General features: G+C 40.2%; 1 protein-coding gene across 3 annotated transcripts in view; it reads right to left on the bottom strand.

Moving 5' to 3' along the window:
• The window catches only part of RBMS3 (RNA binding motif single stranded interacting protein 3), a 440,168-nt gene that overhangs the window by 339,978 nt on the left and 79,783 nt on the right, over window positions 1-20,407 (bottom strand). For 2 of the 3 annotated variants that reach the window (XM_026064203.1, XM_026064206.1), the window contains exon 2: window positions 3,169-3,338. In XM_026064203.1, coding sequence (XP_025919988.1) covers window positions 3,169-3,338 — 170 coding nt within the window. The remainder of the gene's footprint in view (window positions 1-3,168; window positions 3,339-20,407) is intronic. The other variant, XM_026064204.1, reaches the window with a different exon arrangement.

Below are 20,407 nucleotides of genomic sequence, written 5' to 3'. Positions count from 1 at the left end.
TGTGCAACCTCATATCTCTCAGCTGCAAAAGAGAGTCTGATGCAACTTTGCTGGACATATGTTAAACCGGATATTGAGGATCACAACCATACAAGAAGAAAATCTTCCAGTAGCACTTTTTTTTTATTATTATTTACTTGGTTACAGTGCAGCCCATGATGACTTGTTTTCCTTTAGTTATACGAACAGTTTGACAGATTAGTTGACAAGGTTACTCTTAAATTGATAAAAGGTTTGATAGTGTTGGAACATTTGTCAGAAATGTCTGACATCGTGTGGAATGGATTCCGCACTTCAAGCATCAATGGCACTCCAGTCTGCTGCTTTCTGTTTAGTGTGCAATATACGCCACATAAAACCTCACAGCAGAAATACAGAAAAGCAGGCAGGATTCACCAAGACAGTCCCTTACTTTATTGAACACTTTTGATAAAACAGTTATCTATTCCGTAGCCACACAACAAAAAAATGTTACATGTCACTTAGAGGGTAGCCTTCTTGCTGGAATAAAACTTGGAAATAGGAAGTGCTATGATAAATGTATATAGCCACAAGCATTTCCAGCATTCCCTATACTTCTAAAAGAAAAATGTTGAGTTTTTAGAAGTTTCTTCCTCAGACCTGACAAACGTCAGAAATGGCAAGTGATACTTCTACTGCTGGCAGTACTGCTCACATGCTTGGGTCAAGGAAATGGGCTCAGAAGGGCTCACTTGAGGTGCTGGCAGCTAGCCTAGGTGAACTAGTGTCCTGGGCATAAGCTGGCTTTAGTGAATACCCTTCCCAAATGCAGCTCTTCAAAAAACTTGTATTGAAAAATAGTAATATATTGGTTTATGGATTGGATTCAGGTTTTCATTTCATATCATGTAGTAAATTATGCTAATATTTCTATGCAGGAATCCTAAGAGCTAGCATCTTCTGCTGTTTTGTTAATACCTGCTTACCCTAACATATGAAGGCCTTAGCCATGTATGTTATCTTCCTTTGGGTGATAAAACCCCACTGATATAAGTGAGAACTGGACAAGCTAAGAAGGAGCTGTATAGAAGGCACCCATTTCTAAAGATGCAAATGGACGTTTTCCTCAGAATAATTTCCACTGTACAGTCTACATTTTACCAATACTGTAGACTGCTGCTGTATGTACTGCATTTATTTGAAAATGCAGGTAATAAAGCAAGGATCTGGACCTTTAGCCATCTCTACTATGCAAACATCTGCAAAGGTAAAGAAAATATCTTGCCTCATACAACTTTAAAAAACTACACGCTGCCATGACAAATTCTTGTATTTTCAGATATTTCAGTTTCCCTGTATCTGTCTTCCCTTTCGTTTTGATAAATACTTTTAATATTCTGGAAAAAAAAAAAAATCTGTCTGGCTTCTCCTCACTTCCATTCAGCCAAAGGATAGAAAATCAGTAAAGTAAGTGTCAGTATTTTTCTTAAAGAGCATCTGTTCACACAGGAACTCCATGATAGCAAGACAAAACCCTATAATCATAGACCAGATTAAGTTTAGTGGAGTGCATTCAAAATTTTGTCACAGTACTGAAAGAAAGCTATGAGATAGTTGATGTGCATTTCCCATAAGCAGATAGGGAGTAGGGACATGCTTTCCGCACTTCATGATTCAATACTAGTGCCACAGCTGACTTGTGCCTCACACTATGATTGTAGCACTAAATAGCAAAGCCACAAGGCTCCTGTAGGAGTAGTTAGTTCATCCCTGATCAGCTGCTCAGCTGAAGGCATTTATCTGAACTTAGGATCAGACTATAAGCAGATGTATATCAAAATAGCTTTGTGAATGTCAACAGAGCTACAGTCAATTTATACCTACTAAGGATCTGGCCCTTGAACTGGGATTATCTGCGACTGTCACAAGCAGAAAGTGTCAATGAATATAGGTTGTACAAATGTCAGCCAGGTATACTAACACTCCAACTTGCATGGAATATGAAAAAATCACCGGTATCCTATAATCCTGTGAACACTAAACAAGTTCTACTTGTTGTGATTTTAGTAGAGATAATTGTGAAATATCAGTCACAGGGAAGAGTCCCAAGCTCCCATTATTCCGCTCAAATTCAGAAATGCGTCCAGTGAAGGCTTTCCTTCTATATCCAGTCCCAGATAGCCATGTCTGGATAAAACATACTTAGAGTAGTTCTTCAGCACTTCTGGTCAAAATCAGGAAGTGCAGAATGACATAAAATGGAACATCACTTTAAATTTTTTACTCCTGTTCAAAACTTCAAAACAGCAGCAATTCGAGTTCAGGTCACTAGATCAGCCTCAGACTGTTTCTTACTTTACCAACATCCATTTATTGATCCCTAGTCGAAATGCTGATTTGCAATGAAAAACCTCAGAGATGCTGTTCTCTTTTGAAAAAGACTGTTCTATGAGAAAAGCACTGCAAAGCTCTGTATCATAGGATTTTATTTTTTTTTTAATCTCCATGTTCTTATTTTACTACAAAAAATGGATTCTCCTAATTCATCCTCGGTTGAGGATGCACGAGGAATAAAGAGCTCCTTTCTGCTGCCTCTCCAGTTTTAACAGGAATAAACCACAATAAACTTGGGACTTACTGAGAAAGTTTGCAAATATGACTCTCAAGATATACAGGGAGCTAGAAGGTGATACTTTCTACACCATCAGTTTTCAATGGAACGACAGTTAATTAGATGTTTGCGACAAGGCCACCTTCACTTGGTTTCATACTTCACAATCTCTGAGCCTGGCAATGTGTGACATAGCAATCAAAAGAGGTGATAAACGACTGAGGTGGGAATACCCATGTTTTGTTGTGCACCAGGTTATGAGTCACAGATTATTGTAACTATAACATCTGTCATTAGGGAGCTTTTCTTGCTGTGCAAAATTATTTTTTTAGATAAAAATAAACATAGCCAATGTGAAGGCCCTCATCACCTTTCTAGCCCCTAAAACTCATTTTCAGAAGGCTTTCGACAGACACTAGCTGCTTGAACCAATGGAACAACAGTCAACCTTCAAGTGCACCAGGCCTGTACTATCTTTATGCGGACATACATGAGTGCAAACTTAAGAGCCAGCTTTGCCATTTTCCTGCATTTCTGTGACAGTCAGGCACATTCCAGTCAAACCAGAAGACATACAATATTTCCACTGCACTTACGGCTGGCACAGCTTGATAAGGTCCTGGTCAGTGGTGCCGGGTGGAAGGCCTCGAATGTACAGGTTGGTTTTACTCAACTGCTCGCCGCTGCTGTTGTTGCTGCTGTTGTTGCTGCTGTTTGTGCTGGGGCTGGGAGGAGCCATGGGGTGGGGAGCTGGTGCATAGGACTGCTGAAAGCAAACACAAAAAAAAGGCCATTGAGGGAAACCAAAAGCATCGTGGACTCCTGTGCTTTACTGAGGTAATTCAGAATTAACGGCATTCTTGCCCTGCCCTCCCTCCACCCCCCGCCTGCAGTGCCTATTGCACCCCTCCAGCTAGCAGTACCCTTCAGAACATGAAGGAGGGCCAATTTTGGTTTTAAGTGCGTTTTCAACTTTTTAATCTGAAATTAAAGTACCTAGGTTACCAGCATACTTTATCTAGATGACAAAATGAGGTTCTGAAGTGATGGCCGCACAGGAGTAATTTCTGTTAAACACAGAAGTTAAACACAATCTGCTTTAAGAACATTCTAAGACAAATTTAAGAACATTCAAAGCCTAGTAAGGAGTTTCTAAATATGTGGGGCATCCAGTACAGGTGCAGGCAGGTGGCAAAGAGGCAGCAACCCTGGGAGGAAAAAACAAGAAGCCTAAGGACCATSCTGGTATTACGGATGTCTTTCACCATGGAAAATAGGGTTTGGGAGAGGTGATCAGAACAGCACCTCCTGCTCTTAAAAAACATACTCATCTCTGAACGAATACAAACTACCTGCAAAAACTGAGTAATGCCACTTCGAAAGGGAAAACAACATATGCTCCCCTACTCGCCGCCAAACACACGCCAGGAAAGATGCACCCACAAGCTACGCAGATTACCTAAGCACCCCTGCCACAGGGCAGCAACAGTGGCTTTTAGCTGCTGAAGCCCCCCTGACTAGCTGGCCCTTGGCTTAGTTATTTGCAACACAGGCGGTTTGTCAGCAGGAGGCAAATGGAAGCTACTGTTAGAAAGGAGGGTGATGACCTGCTCCATCCCCATTATGAACCAGGCGGGAGTTTTGCTCCGCTGGGGAATGCTGAGGGACGCAGCTCTCACCAGGCAGCTCCGGAAACTGGAGTCTGAGCTCCAGTAAAACAGCCACCTGTGGAGAGGAGGGAAAAGCCACGTTCTGCAAGACAATCAGCATATCCCGCTCTCGGTGTGCCATGGTTACAACTGCAGGTAAATGTCCGGTCAGCAAGAAGTTAACAATAGTGTTCAACAATCTAATAAAGGCAAAGCACATACTATTTCTATTACAGTAGCGATGACACTTTTATGACTTCTAATATGCTAGTTCTGCATTTGGGCCTTGAACAGAGAAAATATCTGTGTGAGTAATGCTGATCATGCTAGTGAACAGCCCCTTTCAGTGGCCCTACTTCAGTGCTTATAATTATGCACATACTATATCAGAGCCTTGGTAGATGGATATTTTTAAACCAGTAGCTTGAAACGGTTTCAAACAAGTCCCTTTATCTAGAAGAACCAAAAAAAAGATAGAGCACTTAAGGGGAGGATAAGTGATAGGTGAAGCTGGGCTTCACCAGAGAAAAAGCTCAGAGGCTTTGATGAAATACATAAAGCACCACACTTGCAAAGATCCCTTGCTTCCTTTTTCGTCCTTCTTCCCAGTTCCTCTCATTTGAACCAGGATTAGGAACACCCCATTAAGCGTCAGGACATAACAATTCCTCTACGATCTAGCCTGGTTGTAATGGGACTGAAGTAGGACCCACTAAAAGGAAAAATCAGTCTAATGGGCAGCATGATTGCCATGCTAGCAGAAAATGACATTCACTCTGATCTACAGTAAGAGAGAAGGACAAGGCGCTTCCTTCCCTGGGTATCTGGGTAGATACTCTTGATGACAATCAAAAGCACTTAGCGCACACGGATCGCATTACTCGGCACACACATTTTATCGCTGGGTAATTCCCACCCACCCGAGCGTCAATGTCATTCCCAGAAATAGAGCCGCGAAGCAGCAGGGCAGCGAAGCAGCCCTGTGGGATGGCCTCGGCAGCACCCCAGCGCTGCGGGCACGTCCTGGAAATCAGTTCCACACCGCGGCTGCTAAAGCTGCCGGTGACTGCAACCTCCAACTAAGATCTAAAAGTATGAATCTTAAAATAACCTGACTGAAACTATATCTAAATCTCCAGATACTCCAGGGCTGTAGCAGAGGTAAAAGTAACTGCAGCATATGTTTGGCTTTAGCATAGTAAGAGCTCAGGAAATATCCCATGGTTATTTTGCACATTTTGAGCGTTGGCAATATAAAAAAAAAAGTCAAGGTAGCATTCTTACTGCTTTACCTCTACACTTCAATTTTAACATACGCACTGAACGCAGGTAAATGACGTAAGGCAAAGACAGAATTTTCTCCAAGCCAATACAGTGCTATATACTTTAATTATTAATTATTAGTATTATATATGTCATAGCAGGGGATAATGAGTAAATGGCCTATTCTCACACCAAGTTAATAAGCAAGAAAAAAAAACAAGTGGAAATACACCTTTAGAATATAAAGAGCAATTTTCTCTCTATTATAAGATCTTTATCCTCATGCAGAAGAAAGCACTAGGGGCCTAATTCTAATTTAAGCTTAGGCCATTTTATCCCCCTTGGCCAGCTGAAAGGGGACCTAGAACTGAACCTGAATTACACTTGCACTGATTTTAAGGCCACAGCTATAAAGAAACCCTTTGTATACATTGAGAATTAGGCCACAGGACAGGTTTTTCAAGCAAGACCTGCTCAGACAGCAGCCAAACACAAATGACCAGGCTCTCCACAACATCCAGAGAGAAGCTCTAAGGGTGTTTGAGGGTGGGCAGAGGGGCAGCCATGCTCTGCTTTGGAGGGTAACGATCTACTCAGACCCGCAAACACTACCAGACCGAACCCTCTTCACTAATAAATCTCAGCCACTGCAGCCTGTAGTAATTTCCATGCATATCCAATACCCTAGAATACCATCCGCAGAAGGATTATAAAATTGCCTGCACTAAGGCTGATGACATCTTCTGGCCATTTGCCAGGCTAAAAGCTTCAGGTCAGAATAAAGCTTTGAATTCTTGCTTCCTGAACCAATGAGTATATGACTGATGGCAGAAGTATGTGTTTTGCCTCCAGATGAGGAAAGGGTCTGTTCGTTAATCTCCGCGTAATAACTGGAGTGAAAGAAATGAATGGCAACCTGACAATGATCCCAGGTATAGACCACTTGCTACAGGGGACTGGCCAATGCCCAGGAGGGCACTCGCTGCCTGGGGAGCTGCRCATGCACCCTGCAGCAGCAGGCGATCCAGGCCACCTCTTGACATCGCTCCCTCCATTGCCTGGGGCAGAGTATTTAACTTCTCCACCACAACAGCTGCAAAGAGCATATCAGTCCAGACTGGATCAAAAACCTGTGACACCAGTTATGGAAATACAGGAAAGATACTTTGCCAACATGGCCAAGCACAGGAGCTGCATCACTAGCAAAACATTACGCAAAGTCTACACGCTCTACTTCAAAAGGGAGTCAGAAGTCAGAGCTGACTTCGCTGTTAATTTTTCAAATAACCAGTGCAACCAACTCATTTTTCAATTCCTATGCTTCATTATTCAATGCAGGGTGGATTGAACTGGTTTGTAGATCATTCTAAGCAGCCAATTAATTTAGCATGGCTGGCTAATAGGATTTGTTTTCATCTTTGAAAAATGAATGAAATTTCTCCTTTTTTATTATTTAAAAGTAAGAAGTTACAGTGCTTAATGCTTATCCAGCCCGTGGGAACACACCCTTGTACTTAAACCCTACCATTGAGCTCTCTGAAACAAAACGGCCCACGCAAGTGCACACAGCTAAGCATACACAAGGAGACACCTTAGTCTTTCTTACTCAATAACCCAGAAATGTTGAACCAGAAGCCTGCTTGGTTACAAAATGAACAACACTCCTCCTTCCAGAACTCAACCTCCTTATGCAAGAATGGTATTTTTCCTCCCATGGCAACCGCAGTATTCTTATGCAGTTTTTCGCCTGTTGCAAGTTTAGTCTAAAGCATTCTTCTTCCAGAGCAAAACACTATTTAAAAAGACAAAATTTAGTGTTTTTTTTTTTTTTTTTTAACATACAATTCCTGTTGGATGGGAATCACAGGCCCCATATGCCAAGTTGTAGAGTCTGCTTTATTAGCAGCAGCTGGCTCCTTGGCAGGCTTCTGAGGAGGTTGGGCTTGTGGTTTTGGAGTGGYCTCAGAGTCTCAGATGCAGCTGGACAGCTATGCTGATGGACTAGCCAATTTGTTTGTGTTCACCTTTGGCTCTGTCGAGTTTGTACTCTTTTATCCACTTGAAAGTAAAGTCTTGGAAAGATTCTCCAATAACACTGATATGTTGACTCTTCCCATCAAAGTGCATATTTCATATAAAAATATGAGTACGACACACAGACCTGCATTAAAACATGTGTTGTTAACCAATTGTGAACATACACAAACCATTTCACTCTGAACAGGGGGGTTTCCAGCTGCTAGATTCATCTCACTTAGAGTCCAATTGCCACACAATTCCCTTAGTTCCTGATTGAGAGGATAAAATAAGGCAAAGTAAATACAAAATAAATTGTGCAAATATCAGTTTACAGCTCACACTAGCAAAATGCTGTTCTATTTACACCCTACTGTACAAAGGAGTAATTTTTGAGAGCTTGAGGGTTTCTTCCTGGCCAATTATAGTAATGATGAGAGGATGCCACCAACTTACAGGCCTGCTCATGGGATTTTGTAGCTGATTGAATGGCCAATCTCATACTAAGCAAGAAAGACACAATCAGAGTTGCAGAGAAAACAGAGTGGCAGGGCAAATGTAATATAAAGACTGAGATGATAAACATAGCAATTCTTGTGCCTTAGGTTAAAACCTAACTCTGAGTCAGACCTCATCCTCAGTGAGGAGTTGCACCAAAAGATAAGATATATTTCTGGTCCATAGCCAGGTGGAATAGAAAAGTGAATAAAAGAAAAACAAATGGAACTGACAACACAGCAACCTTGTGTATTTTAGAAAGGCTGCAGTCAGGGGACCTTAAGTCCTGGTTTTCTTCCTGAGTTTGCATGGCATTCACTGATCTTGCAGCATCCAGTCATGACTATTGTCTAGCTCTCATCCGGCCAACGAAGGCCTGGAAGACAGAGCTGCTCTTGGATGCTTCCCTACATAACCAGATCTTTCTCTAGATGTCTAACACAAACCAAACATATTAGCGCACATATTTTCTAACCTCTCTGCACAGTGACAAAGCTTTCTGGACTGTTTCTGTAGAAGCAACAACCCATCCCTTGGCAACTTTTTCCATTTGTAAGGAGCGGCATGTGAAAACACAAGTAAACTCAAAAGATGAAAAAAGACAGTAAGGTTCAAAGTCTGCTCAATCACAGTCCTTTCATTTGGGAAAACCAGAACACACCTCAAGAGGATTTTAATTTGTCTGAATCACTTCCAAGCTCTTTAAATGTGATTTGCTGCATACAAGAAGAACGGTGAGTCAGAGCTCCTGGGATTTGCTCTCTCTGCTGCCATTATGTCCCTATGTTACCCCAAGCCAGTCATTTTGACTCCTAATGTCTCAGTTTACCAATCTGAAGTGAATCTTATTTACCTTGTCTTGGTTTATATAATGTTCTGTGATTACCGGACAAAAGGTATTATTGAGGACTGCAATATTACTTTAAAATGGAGAAAATACTATTAAAATTAACAACAGAAGTTAGCCTTAACTTTTGCCAATGAAAATGATTTCTCTTTACAATGATTTTACTAGCCTGTACCCAAACTGAACGAATAACTTTAAAAGTAAAATGCCAGTTCAATGAATTTTCTCATTAAAAATTATTAAAAAGAATTAGAATTATTGAAACACAGTGCTCTCTTGCTCATCCTTCATGTATACATTGAACAGCATTTTATTTTATTCTCTTCCAAACAATATCTTTAGTCCACAGCAAAAAAAAAAAAAAAAGCATCACTGTGTTTTGCTTACCTGTGCTTTTCATATAGCAAAAAAAGATTACTAGTAAAAAAATGACAATGAAAAAACCCAGTCCTCTCACAGCTACAGTAGTCATTCAACTGTCATTCAACAGTCAGATTAAATTTGGGATTTGATGGACCAATAAGATATTTTCTGAGATCTTTCAGTTTCACATATAAAGCTGTTGAAATTAGTAGGCTAAATACTCCTGTGGCTTACAATTCCCCCAAACCCAGCATGAAGCACTACTGCTCCATAAAGCATAAATTCAGGCAGAATTTGGCTCACTATTCACTTAAAAAAAAAAAAAAAGCTTGTCTTTCAAGCACGACTGCCTAGTTTTTAGCATTTGATGAGCACCCACAGGTAGATGATACACAGGAAGCAAAGCATCCAAGGGAAGAGGAGAAAATCCCTTATGGCAGAAGATTTGCAAAGTATGTATCATTTTATAGAATTCTCTGCTTTAAAAAACAACAACAACAAAAAAAACAACACCAGTTCACTTTTCTTGGCTATCTGTAAGAACACTGAGGGTTTAGTAATCACTAGGCAGTGTGACCCCTACCAGAAGCCTGGAGATTCTCTCACTGATCAGCTCATCTTATATTTCCACTAAGACTGACTACACTGTCAAATGAAATACATCAGCCTTTGCATCAGGCAGCCTCTCCCTCTTATCTAATGAGAAACCTTCAAAGCCAACTGGTCAGGTAGAAAGCGGCGATTTAGTCCTTAGCACTAAAGAGCCAAAGACTAGGACGAGAGCTGTGGCACCAAATAAATATTTTCCACTGTGGAAAATAACCTCCGCAGCCTTGTCTCCTCCCATTTATTTCATGGCAAGAGGTTCCCGTGACAGACCATTCCTGTGGCACTATTTATTTCTCAGCAAGGGAGAAGGAGAATTCTTTCTTTAGATAAAGTATTTTGGCAGTTTGGCAAACCTATAAACAATAACCCATATCCTGTGACATAAATTAGTGTTATTGCTTCATTATCCAATCCATTCATATTTTATTGATGTACTGAGACTAAATGTGAACAGAATCTAGATCTTAAAAGTACTAAATCTGGGCAATCTGGACTATAAAACATTGCAATTCCCCCAAGAAGAATATTTTAGAGCACAGATCAAAATATGACGGCAATTACTGCCTGTGATACAACAACATTGTGGTGAAAAAAGGGGGGGGGATAACAACTTTGAGTTAGCAGAGATTGTTTTTTGTGTTTACATTTCCAAACATTTTTGGGCTACTTGTGTACCAACTTGCCACAGCGATGAGTTCTCAGTCCATTTGAAGGTTAAGGATAAAAACGTAGAATCAAAGTCTGATATTTAACTTGCCAAATGTGTGTAAAAACAGAATGCATTTTTGGTTCGAAGAGTCTAAATTTACTATCTGGGTATTTGTTTACACATGACAGACTAAAAGTGTCTTGGAAATAGATGTAGGAGTCACATACTTTTTTGTATTGCTTTTCTGCACACAGGCCGCGCATACCACAGCATCAGCACCGGTGCAAGAACCTGAATGTAATAAAAACACATCACGGAAAACTGAACTTAAAGCACAGAACAAAACCAAAATCTGATATAATCTATTTCCTCTCCGCACAAAAATTTGGTAAACAGAGATCAGAAGACAGGGATTTTTTTTTGTTTTGCAGAAGGAAAGCCCAAACAAAAAAGTTTTTCAAAATCCAACCCAAATTTCCTCAGTTTCTCTTTCTTACAAAAGAATTAAGTGGGAAGTCTGCCAGTGTTCCCATGAGCAGAGAGGATGGAGCATAATTCCCTAAGAACGGCCTGTGTCATTTCACCATGTCCCCACACGGCTGTTTCGTAGATGTGCATGGGAACCTCCGTCCCCTCCACCCGATCTGACTGCGCCTCTCCTCTGGCCGTCAGAGCAATGCACACAACACCGTGTTTGGGAAGGATTTGCCCCAAAGATAACAGAGTGACATCATCTGCCCAGCACCTGAGGCAGCCCACAGCAGCTGGAGCTGCTGTTTTCCTCCAGGCCACGTGAACTACGGCATTGCACTGTCCCCAGGCCTGGTGCCAGCAGATGCCCACAGAAAACGAGAGCCATCACAAACCCTCACCACAGTTTTGCTTTGAGCGTAAAGTGTCCTTTTTCAAGCTTGCTTCTTCTCACAAGCACATGACAGCATACAGCTTTTTAAAAAATCACCCATGCGAGTCATCGCAGTTGAAACCTAATTCCTTGCTTAGGGAGGTGAGGGAACCAACCTCATGAGACAAATGTCTGTAACATCATTTAAAGTACTGCAAGAAAGCCCTCAGATAATAAGCTCATAGAGCTGATACAAGAGCCTGGCAGTACCAGTGAGGATTTAGGCCTGGATCTACAGGGGCTGTCAGACCAGGCGATGCTGAGCACCGTTGCCCTCGTGACGGCACTGAGCGCTGCACCCCTCACGACACAGAGCACGGGGGCCCCTGGCGCGGGGACCGCCGCGCGCAGCCCCCGAACACGAGCCATCTGAATTTGCTGGCTGGAAACACGGACTCTGAAACCCCATTTTAGGTGCCTCTCTGCAACCTGAAAGCAAGTAGTCTATGCAAGACCGAGTTCACAGCCTGTAACTTTTGCCTACTATTATGCGACAAACTCATCCCTTTTGGAAAAGGGCAGAAAGCTCTTCTTTCTTCTTTTAAATGCCACCTCCAGCAGGAAAGGTAGATGGGTTCCTTTTTGTTTGTTTAAATAAAAGCCATAGAATAAAGAGATGCTGAGTTTTATTACACTCGATTTATTCAGTCCTTTCTATCCTTTTCTTCAAATTCAACTTCCTGTAAATGATGTTGGTTTTGAGGATTAATTTACTCAACCATGCTGTGAATGTGTAAAAATACCCACTGTTTTCTTTTTGAATCTATAAAATATTTCTGTATTTCATTTCCATTAATACTCTTCTCATCAGGAAATCACACTTAGACTGATTTGAACTCTGACAGCCAAAGCCAACTGGCTCTCAGGATACAGCCTATATTCACACTAAATGTAGGCTGATAAAAAAGGTCCAAACTGATCAGACCATCTTCAGGGTTATCTGACCAGTTGTATAACTAGATCTTACTGCCTAGCACACATTTTATTGGCATGGTTGGAGGTCCTGAGAATGCCCACAGTACTCCTGAATGATTCAAGTCTCCTTTTAAATTTTATAATGCTTAAAGCCATTGGAAGACAGCAACTATTTTTACATCTGATTTTGACATCTTTTTTTTTGCTAGAATGTAAATAAAAATCACAAACATTTTTGAAAAGTAAAATTACACCTCAATGCCCACTTTGCTCCAAAATCCATGGATATGCACTCTCCTGGCTAGCTATATGAAAGATCCATCATTTCTCACCCTGTATTGCAGTACTATTCGGCACATCCTTTCTCTTCCAGCTCCAATTTCTCTTTTCTCAATGTTCTGGTTTAATTAAAATTTCATTTCGTCAGAAACATTCCACCACCTCTGTTTTTTAGCACTTTGCAAAGCAGGAAAAAACGATACTAATTTACTACGGTAAAAGTCCTCAGTCTTTTCCTATTCCTTCAACAACAGACTGTGCTTCTGTGCATGTCCRAAGTTTCAAATGTCATTTGACTCATGCGCTCAGAAATGTTGACTCGATTAAAATATCCATGCAAAACTAACTTGTAGTTTGGTAGAAGTAATCTATCTTTTCCCCCTGATATCTTTAGAATGGCTCGTAACTAATGCAGAAATTTAATTTCATCATTAATTCCTCTTTTCTCAGTTCTCTAAAATCATAATTATTTTCTGCTAAGTGTAGTGGGATGTGGGCCTTGTGCCATATACTTTCTCCAAACCATGCATAACTACAATAGGAGTCTGAACTTCTGTGCACCGAGCTCAGAGGTGCAGAGCCTTTCAGTGTGGGGACTCAGCTTCTTCATTACTCATCTGTGCAAAATCCAACACAGCATTAATTGTGATAACAAGGCACTACTATTGCAACAAGCAATATGTACTCAGAAGAACAAGTTTCATATGTTAAATTTCCTGATACATCTAGAAAGTAAAAAATTATTTCTAACACATTCATCTATATTTTACCACATTTTTCATCATAATTATATATTTCTTGATAAACAATAGCTTAAAGATGCTTAAACTTTTTTCTACACTGCAACAGTGCCTTCAGTCAGTTTTGTTTGCTTTCTGGCTTTTTGACCTTTTAATATTCTTCATTCACATATGATTTATTTTTTATGTATGCATTGGTTTATGTATGCATCTTTTCTCTGGAAAGAATATGTATTTGAAGTCATTTCAAATGTTAAATCAGGATAAGAAAAATTAGAAAGTCTCCTTAATAAATTTCCATAATAAATTTTGTAGCGAGCTTCATAATGCAAGCATGAGGAATGTTAGCATGTGACGATGTTTATATTTTAAATCAGATAAATATAAATATTCTGAAAGTCTTCATACAGAATATCACCGTCTCAGAGACATACATAAAAAATGTTAAGAAACAAAAAAAATGAAATCTAAAATAAAAAATAATAATTTAAATTATGAATGGAGAGGAGTGAAAAGTACAATCAGTTCTGACAAAATAATAATCCAACTGTAACATACCATTTTATCAGCTGCAGTAGAGATTAGTTAGGCATGCAAGGGGCAAGAAGGTTGTCTGTAGGTATGTTGGCAGCAAAAGGAAGATGAAGGAAAACATTTGCTCACTGCTGAATAGGGCAGGGGACTAGTGACAAAGGAGACAGAAAAGACGGAGGTACTTGATGCCTTCTTTGCCTCAGTCTTCCCTGGCAAGGTTTGCCATCAGGCCTCTTAGGTCTCTGTGCCCAGTGGCAGAGTTTGGGTGAGAGGTACTATAGCACAGAAAAGGAGCTTTCAGTTAGAAACTATTCCTGTAAACTGGTTATAGTTTATTTAACAAAGAACTTGTCCATGGGACTGGACAGAGAGCACGTGGGGGAGCTGGCCGATGTCCCTGTCAGCTGCGCTCTATCATCTTTGAAAGGTTGTGGCAATCGAAGGAGGTCCCTGATGACTGGAAAAAAGGCCAATATTGCACCTGTCTTCCAAAGAGGGAGGATCTGGGCAACTACAGGCTGTTCACACCCTGGCAAAACTAAAGAGCAGGGCCTCCCAGAGGCTATTTCCAATCACACGAAGGACACAAAGGTGACTGAGAACAACCAGCATGGACGGAGCAAGGGCATGTAACACCTGATCAACTTGACTGCCTCTGTTTCGAGATGGCCAGCTCTACATGTGAGGGGAGAGACGTGGGTGCTGTTTACCTTGACTTCAGCAAAGCTTGCAACATGGCTCTCCATAGCATCCTGTCAAAGGAGACACTTTGACTGGATATAAGGTAGAAATTTTCATCACAACAGCAGCTAAGCACTGCAACAGGGGCCCAGAGAGGTTGTGCAATCTCCTTCCCTCCCTCAGAATTTTCAAAACTCAACAAGGACCTGAGCAGCCTGACCTAACTTTGAAGCTGGATCTGACTTTCACCAGGAGGTTCACTAGATGACACCCAGAGGTCCCTTCCAGTCTACATTACTGTATGATTCTATGATTATCAGCAAGAAAAGTCTCCAAATATTGATATTGACACCTCTAATGCTGTAAGAAAGAATCACTTAGCACAAAACTCTTTCACCTCATGCAAAAAAACTTCAAGTTTACTTATAGAACAAATGTCTACTAAGTTATTTCTGCAGGTCCAGATAAGAGCTATAAACGAATTCAACTGCACACAAAGGATTTACTAAAATGGATAAATCCAAATTTTACTCCTCTGCTATGCTTTGACCTCTAGTTGAGTTCATTTGCTAAAGTCAATATTAAACAACAATGTCCCACACTTTTCAGCAATAGCAGTATTTACACTAATGCAATATCCTTGTGTTAAAGGAATTAGAAATGCTGAAAATCCTATTCCTCAGAATCTTTGAAGATCTAAAGTGTAAAAACACTGTCTAAGAAGAAGCAGTACTATTGTAAAGGCAGTCTGGTTCTGAACCATGTGAAATGAAATAAACTGGCAGGTCTTTAATGATCTATGACACAAAAATTTAAAAAAAATAATGCCATCGCCAGCTGCCATGAGATATTCAAAGTTCAATTTTGGTAAGATTTTGAATTAAATGAATTTTGAATTAAATTATTATTTAAAATAATTATTAAAATAATTATTAAATTGTTATTATTAAATTATTATTAAAACAAATGCATTTTATCTGCTTTTTTTCTGCTTTTTAAAATGGGGAAGATGATCTTACACCCCCATCAGGTCAAGGCAAAACTTTAAATCGGCAAGGTACTCAAACCAGGTACTCAGAATATCTATGCACAATCTCTGACATGCAAGGTCACACACACAACAGATCTAAAGCTTAAGCCTCAATTTTTGCAAATTTGGCCCAAGAAAACTTGAAAAAATAGCTTCTCCAAAACTTAAAATCACAACAGTATACTGAGAAAAAACTGCACAAATACTGCAGGTCTCCGAGGTCTGTCTGAGTACAGCTGCAGGACTGAATCCACCTTGCAACGCAAAGGAAAAAATAACACTAAGCAACTCTGCAGAGGCTGGGGTCTTGTGGAAAGGAGAACATATTTGATCAAGAAGTTAAAAGACCACATGGAAATGAATACTCACAAGAGATCCAAATTCAGACTGCACAGGCATCATGAAGCCGAGCCTTTCCCAACTTCTGAATCTTTGACTGTCTAACTTTAACTTCCGTTAACATAACTAGCAGTGTCTGATAACAGAAGCTGACAGTTATTTTACACAAAGCCAGCCACATTTGGCAAAACAAAAAGCCCACCTAGCAGAAAGCTCTACAGTTGAGAGCTGCTAATAACAGGTGCTTTGGAAAATGGTTATAAAAACAGCAAGCAGAGAGTAATTATTCCCAGTACACCTTTCGCTTTGGGACTTCCTGAACCAGAGGCTGCACGTAGACCATCAGTCTAATAGGTACTGAAGGCCCTATCCCTTCCATGATCTGAAGCCATTTAGACTTTAGTCCTCCAAAACCTCTCTATGGAAATCAATTACACAATTTAATTTGGTATTAAAGGGGAAGAAAAACACTCCCTTTTATTTTAAACCTGCCACCAAATCACTAAATTGAGTGCCACTCCCCCCACCCAGGTCTTGTGTTACAAGGAAGATTTCATAGTGGTTCTTTTTCCACCTTCTTCCAACCATTCATAAAATTTGATGTGAAGCTCTACTGTATCTTATCCTACGTCTTATGTGGATAATGCTCCAAGAACAGGAGGAGGTGGCTGCCACCCAGTCAGGAAGATTTCTATCTTTTTTTTTTTGCATGGGAACAGGAAATGTTGTTGACACCACAGGGATTCATGTGCTGAAGTACAGAGTCAGAGAAGATTATCAGAACTGCTAAACATTTTTAATACATCTTGAAAAACAAAAAACTCCAAAAACCAACCAACACTTTTCCCTAGTCTCATTCCTGGAAATGGCTAAACAATTTGTTGCAAGAGAACAATTTGACGTAAGAGAAATTTTAACCCCTAAGCTTATAATTCAGTAATGACACAAGCAATTGAAAAGGAGACCTTATAATAGAAGCTTCTCAGCAAATTCCAGTACAGACAGCATTAAGAGCTCAACTGACATTGGACAGATAATATACACTGTTGGCATACAGATTTAACTGGCAAAAACTTGAAAACACAGCCCAGTTCTGAGCATCAAAGAAATAAGCATCCCAAACCATTTCCAACACTTTCTATATCCTATGATCACATATTCACAATCTTTATACAATCTGTACATATAAAACATTATTAAAGTATAGTTATCTCAGGGACTGCCAGAATTAGAAACGATTTATATATTTCACTGAAAACCTGACTTTATTCTACTGTTAAAGATATATATTCAAAAATATATCTTCTTAGGGATTTCATCAAAAAGGGTGGGGAAAAAAAGAAATCCTGAACTAAAAAAACTGTATTGGTGTTAATAAAAGAATATACTAATATCTGCCTCATCCCTCTATGCCTAATATTCTGGTTTTATTCCCACAGGAAACAACGGCTTGCCATTAAATTTCCTAACCTGAACCCTGAGCTAAAGCAATATTTGCAGGGTGAAGAGTCCACCAATGAAGGAAATAATCCTTTATTAGATTGTCGTGCATTCACTGAGGTCCACTTAACATTAAAATTCCCTCATCATACTACCACCCCCAACAGATGCAACTCACTCCTGGAGGGGGAAATCCATGCAACAACATGGCATCCCAGGAACGTGCCCCGCCGTAGCTTTTTGCTGCCCTACAGAGTTGGGCTCTCACCACCTCTTGCTGCGGCTCCATCACTCAGGACCTCACCCTGCTCCCAACACATCTGGAAGAGCCTCTGTAGCCACCAGACCCTTGACAATCCACTAGTCTGGTGGGGATGACCACAATTAAAAAGTTCCTCCATGGGCTATATAAAAAGGGTTTCCGATCCACAAGTGGCCTCGCAGCATCRCTCTGGGAACCTCCTTCTGCCCTTTCCTTCCTCCCCCCTTTTCAACATCAGCAGCTGCCTGAAAATGCCTTGGAGCATGTGGAAGGCAAGGAGTTGTTTGGGGTCTGATGGCAAAATGGGCAAGTACAGGTGAGGGTCAAAATGCAGAGGGATCAATGCAGTCTATATAGCATAGCTCTGAAAAATATGGCAATGGCAATTAAATATACATATGCATTCATTGCATTTTTCTCTCTCCACACACATATTTCCTGAGCAAAGAAACACTTTTTCTTTTCTGATTGTTGCTTTTTATAACCCTTTGTTGTTGGGGTTTTTTTGTTTTTTTTTTTGGTTTGTTTTCAGGAAACTAACTGGAACATTAACACAATCCAGAAAAGCGAGACTTTAGAATATTTTTCCCCTCAATGCCATCAAATACAACAAAATGCAGCATAGTCTGGTTTTCCTTAAAGAATTACTCTCCAGAAATCTTAACCGGTAGATTTCTGCAGCAAGTCTGCAGAGCTAAAATTAGCAAGCAACATCTTTCTTTGCACCTAACCACGTGCTAGGAAACAAACATAAATAGGGAAATACAGTATGTTCCTAAAGGTAGAGTCGGAATACTTTCATCTCCATAACAGCTAGAATTAAAGGGCACTTGTACAAGTAGCTTCTTGTGATACAACGCCTGTTACTAGCATTGTAATTTGCCCTCTGCATAGTTAAAAAAAGGTCCACTTCTGAACATGCTCCTTTACAGCTCAATCTGGCCTGAATCAAATTACTTCATGTCTATGCTACAGACAAATTATTTTATTAGAAACCACTGTGTTACCAGACGCTTATTTATTCTGCTGTGTTTCTGCACAGAGAACAGAAACCTCTTAGTGGATCCACCTCATCAATGATTATTATTTAACATTTCATCCAAGAGGATCACAGGCTGTCTTACAGGCCGCGTGCCTCCCTCCTGCATTACTGAAGTGAAGCTGATTCGGGATGAATGGCAGGACTTCGAAGGTGAAACACCAGGTCGTATTCCTCCCTTTTCTGTACAGTGTTGTGCAATTCTTAACAGCCATGCAAAGCAGCCATGATCCTTCTTGCTCTAATACCTTGTCCAGAGGACACACAAAATCAGGTGCATTTAAGTCCATTTGCTAATTCAAACACAAATGAAGGGCTGAGGGCTGCTGAAACTGCCACAGAGTCTGCATACAAAAAGAAAGTGTAGCCAAATTATCAGCATGCAACTGATTTGGTACCTTCATTTCTCCTAAGTAACAGAAACAGAAATTGTCCTTTGCACATACACACAAAATCAGAAATAAGGACTATGCACTGTGTTGCGTAACACTACCTAGCATAAAACACGAGTACATATAGCTATTACAATTGAACTTGCACAAGGATCTGACAATCTTCTTCTAAGCTTGTCACCTTGCTAATTCAGTTATAGCTCAGCTCGACTACCTCATCTCCATGTCCCGCTGCAGCAGTGCGCATGTGGCTGAGTAAAAGGGACAACCCAAGCAATGCTCTGGCTTGGCTGCAAATGCCCGAGGTAGTGCCCTGCGTGTGCCAAAGCCATCGTGATTTAGGGAGACCTGAAGAAGGGAGAGTCAGAGGTTCTCTGTAAATCCCCAAGGATCTGGCTGCTTTTATTTTAGTATCAGTAATTACAAACACAGCTATTTTTGGTCCTGAAATGTTCTGAGCTTTTTTTTTTTTTTTTCCTTCTTCTTCTTTTAAAGTTAGCCACAGAATTTGACTTGAAGATGCTCTGGCAGCAGGCAACTCCGCAGACTAGCAGTACACTTTTGAAAAAGGTGTTTATCAGCTATTCATTTGATCAGGCAATAACATTCCTGACGGTTTAAACTTGAGTCACAATTTAAAGACGTCTTTAAAAATACTCAAGCAGGAAGAAAGAAAAAAGGCCTGGGATTAGTAGTTTTTGCCCAGCATCCCAAGTTTGTGAAGCAACCTTGATGTTGAATAAGAACCAGAACCGTTTATGCCAACAAAAGGGAATTAAAAATAAACAAACAAAAAGCCCCTCCCCTGACACAAAGGCTAAGGAGCAAAGGAGGCCATCACCAGCAATTCCTCTTAAGCCATTCGTCAAACTACTGGCAGCAAAAATAAGGCAGAGCTTCACTACAAATGGAACAATAAAGAAAAAGGAAGTTGACAATTAGGAAGAAATGCTCACAGACAATAGATGGTTTTAAATTTTTTAATTATTTTTTTTGTCAGCAATCCAGGCACCAGGATTTTTTTAGCTGTACCAAAAAAGTACTAACAAAATCATGTGTCCCTTTCTGATTAATTTCATGATTTTGGTTCCTGAAATATTTCATTATCTCTCAGTGCCTTTAAAAATTTCTACAACATTCATTTATGAAATCAGAATAGATACGATAAACCATTTTCTCTTTATGAGCAGCAGCTAACCTGACTAAAACAAATGTCCAAATTATCCCTCTGTGATTCTCTATGATCCTAACCTACCATTCCTATTTACGGATTTTTAAAATGAGATCAGTTCACTTAAAAAACAAAATGAAAAGAGCCCTACCAGGAAAAATTCCACCACTGACAAAAAACTCTCAGCCCTCCCCCTAAACTAAGCATAGGATATC

The sequence above is a fragment of the Apteryx rowi genome, unplaced genomic scaffold (genome assembly GCF_003343035.1).
Source record: "Apteryx rowi isolate R43461 unplaced genomic scaffold, aptRow1 scaffold_210, whole genome shotgun sequence".
Lineage (NCBI taxonomy): Eukaryota > Metazoa > Chordata > Aves > Apterygiformes > Apterygidae > Apteryx > Apteryx rowi.
This window is presented reverse-complemented; position numbering and strand designations above follow the sequence as displayed.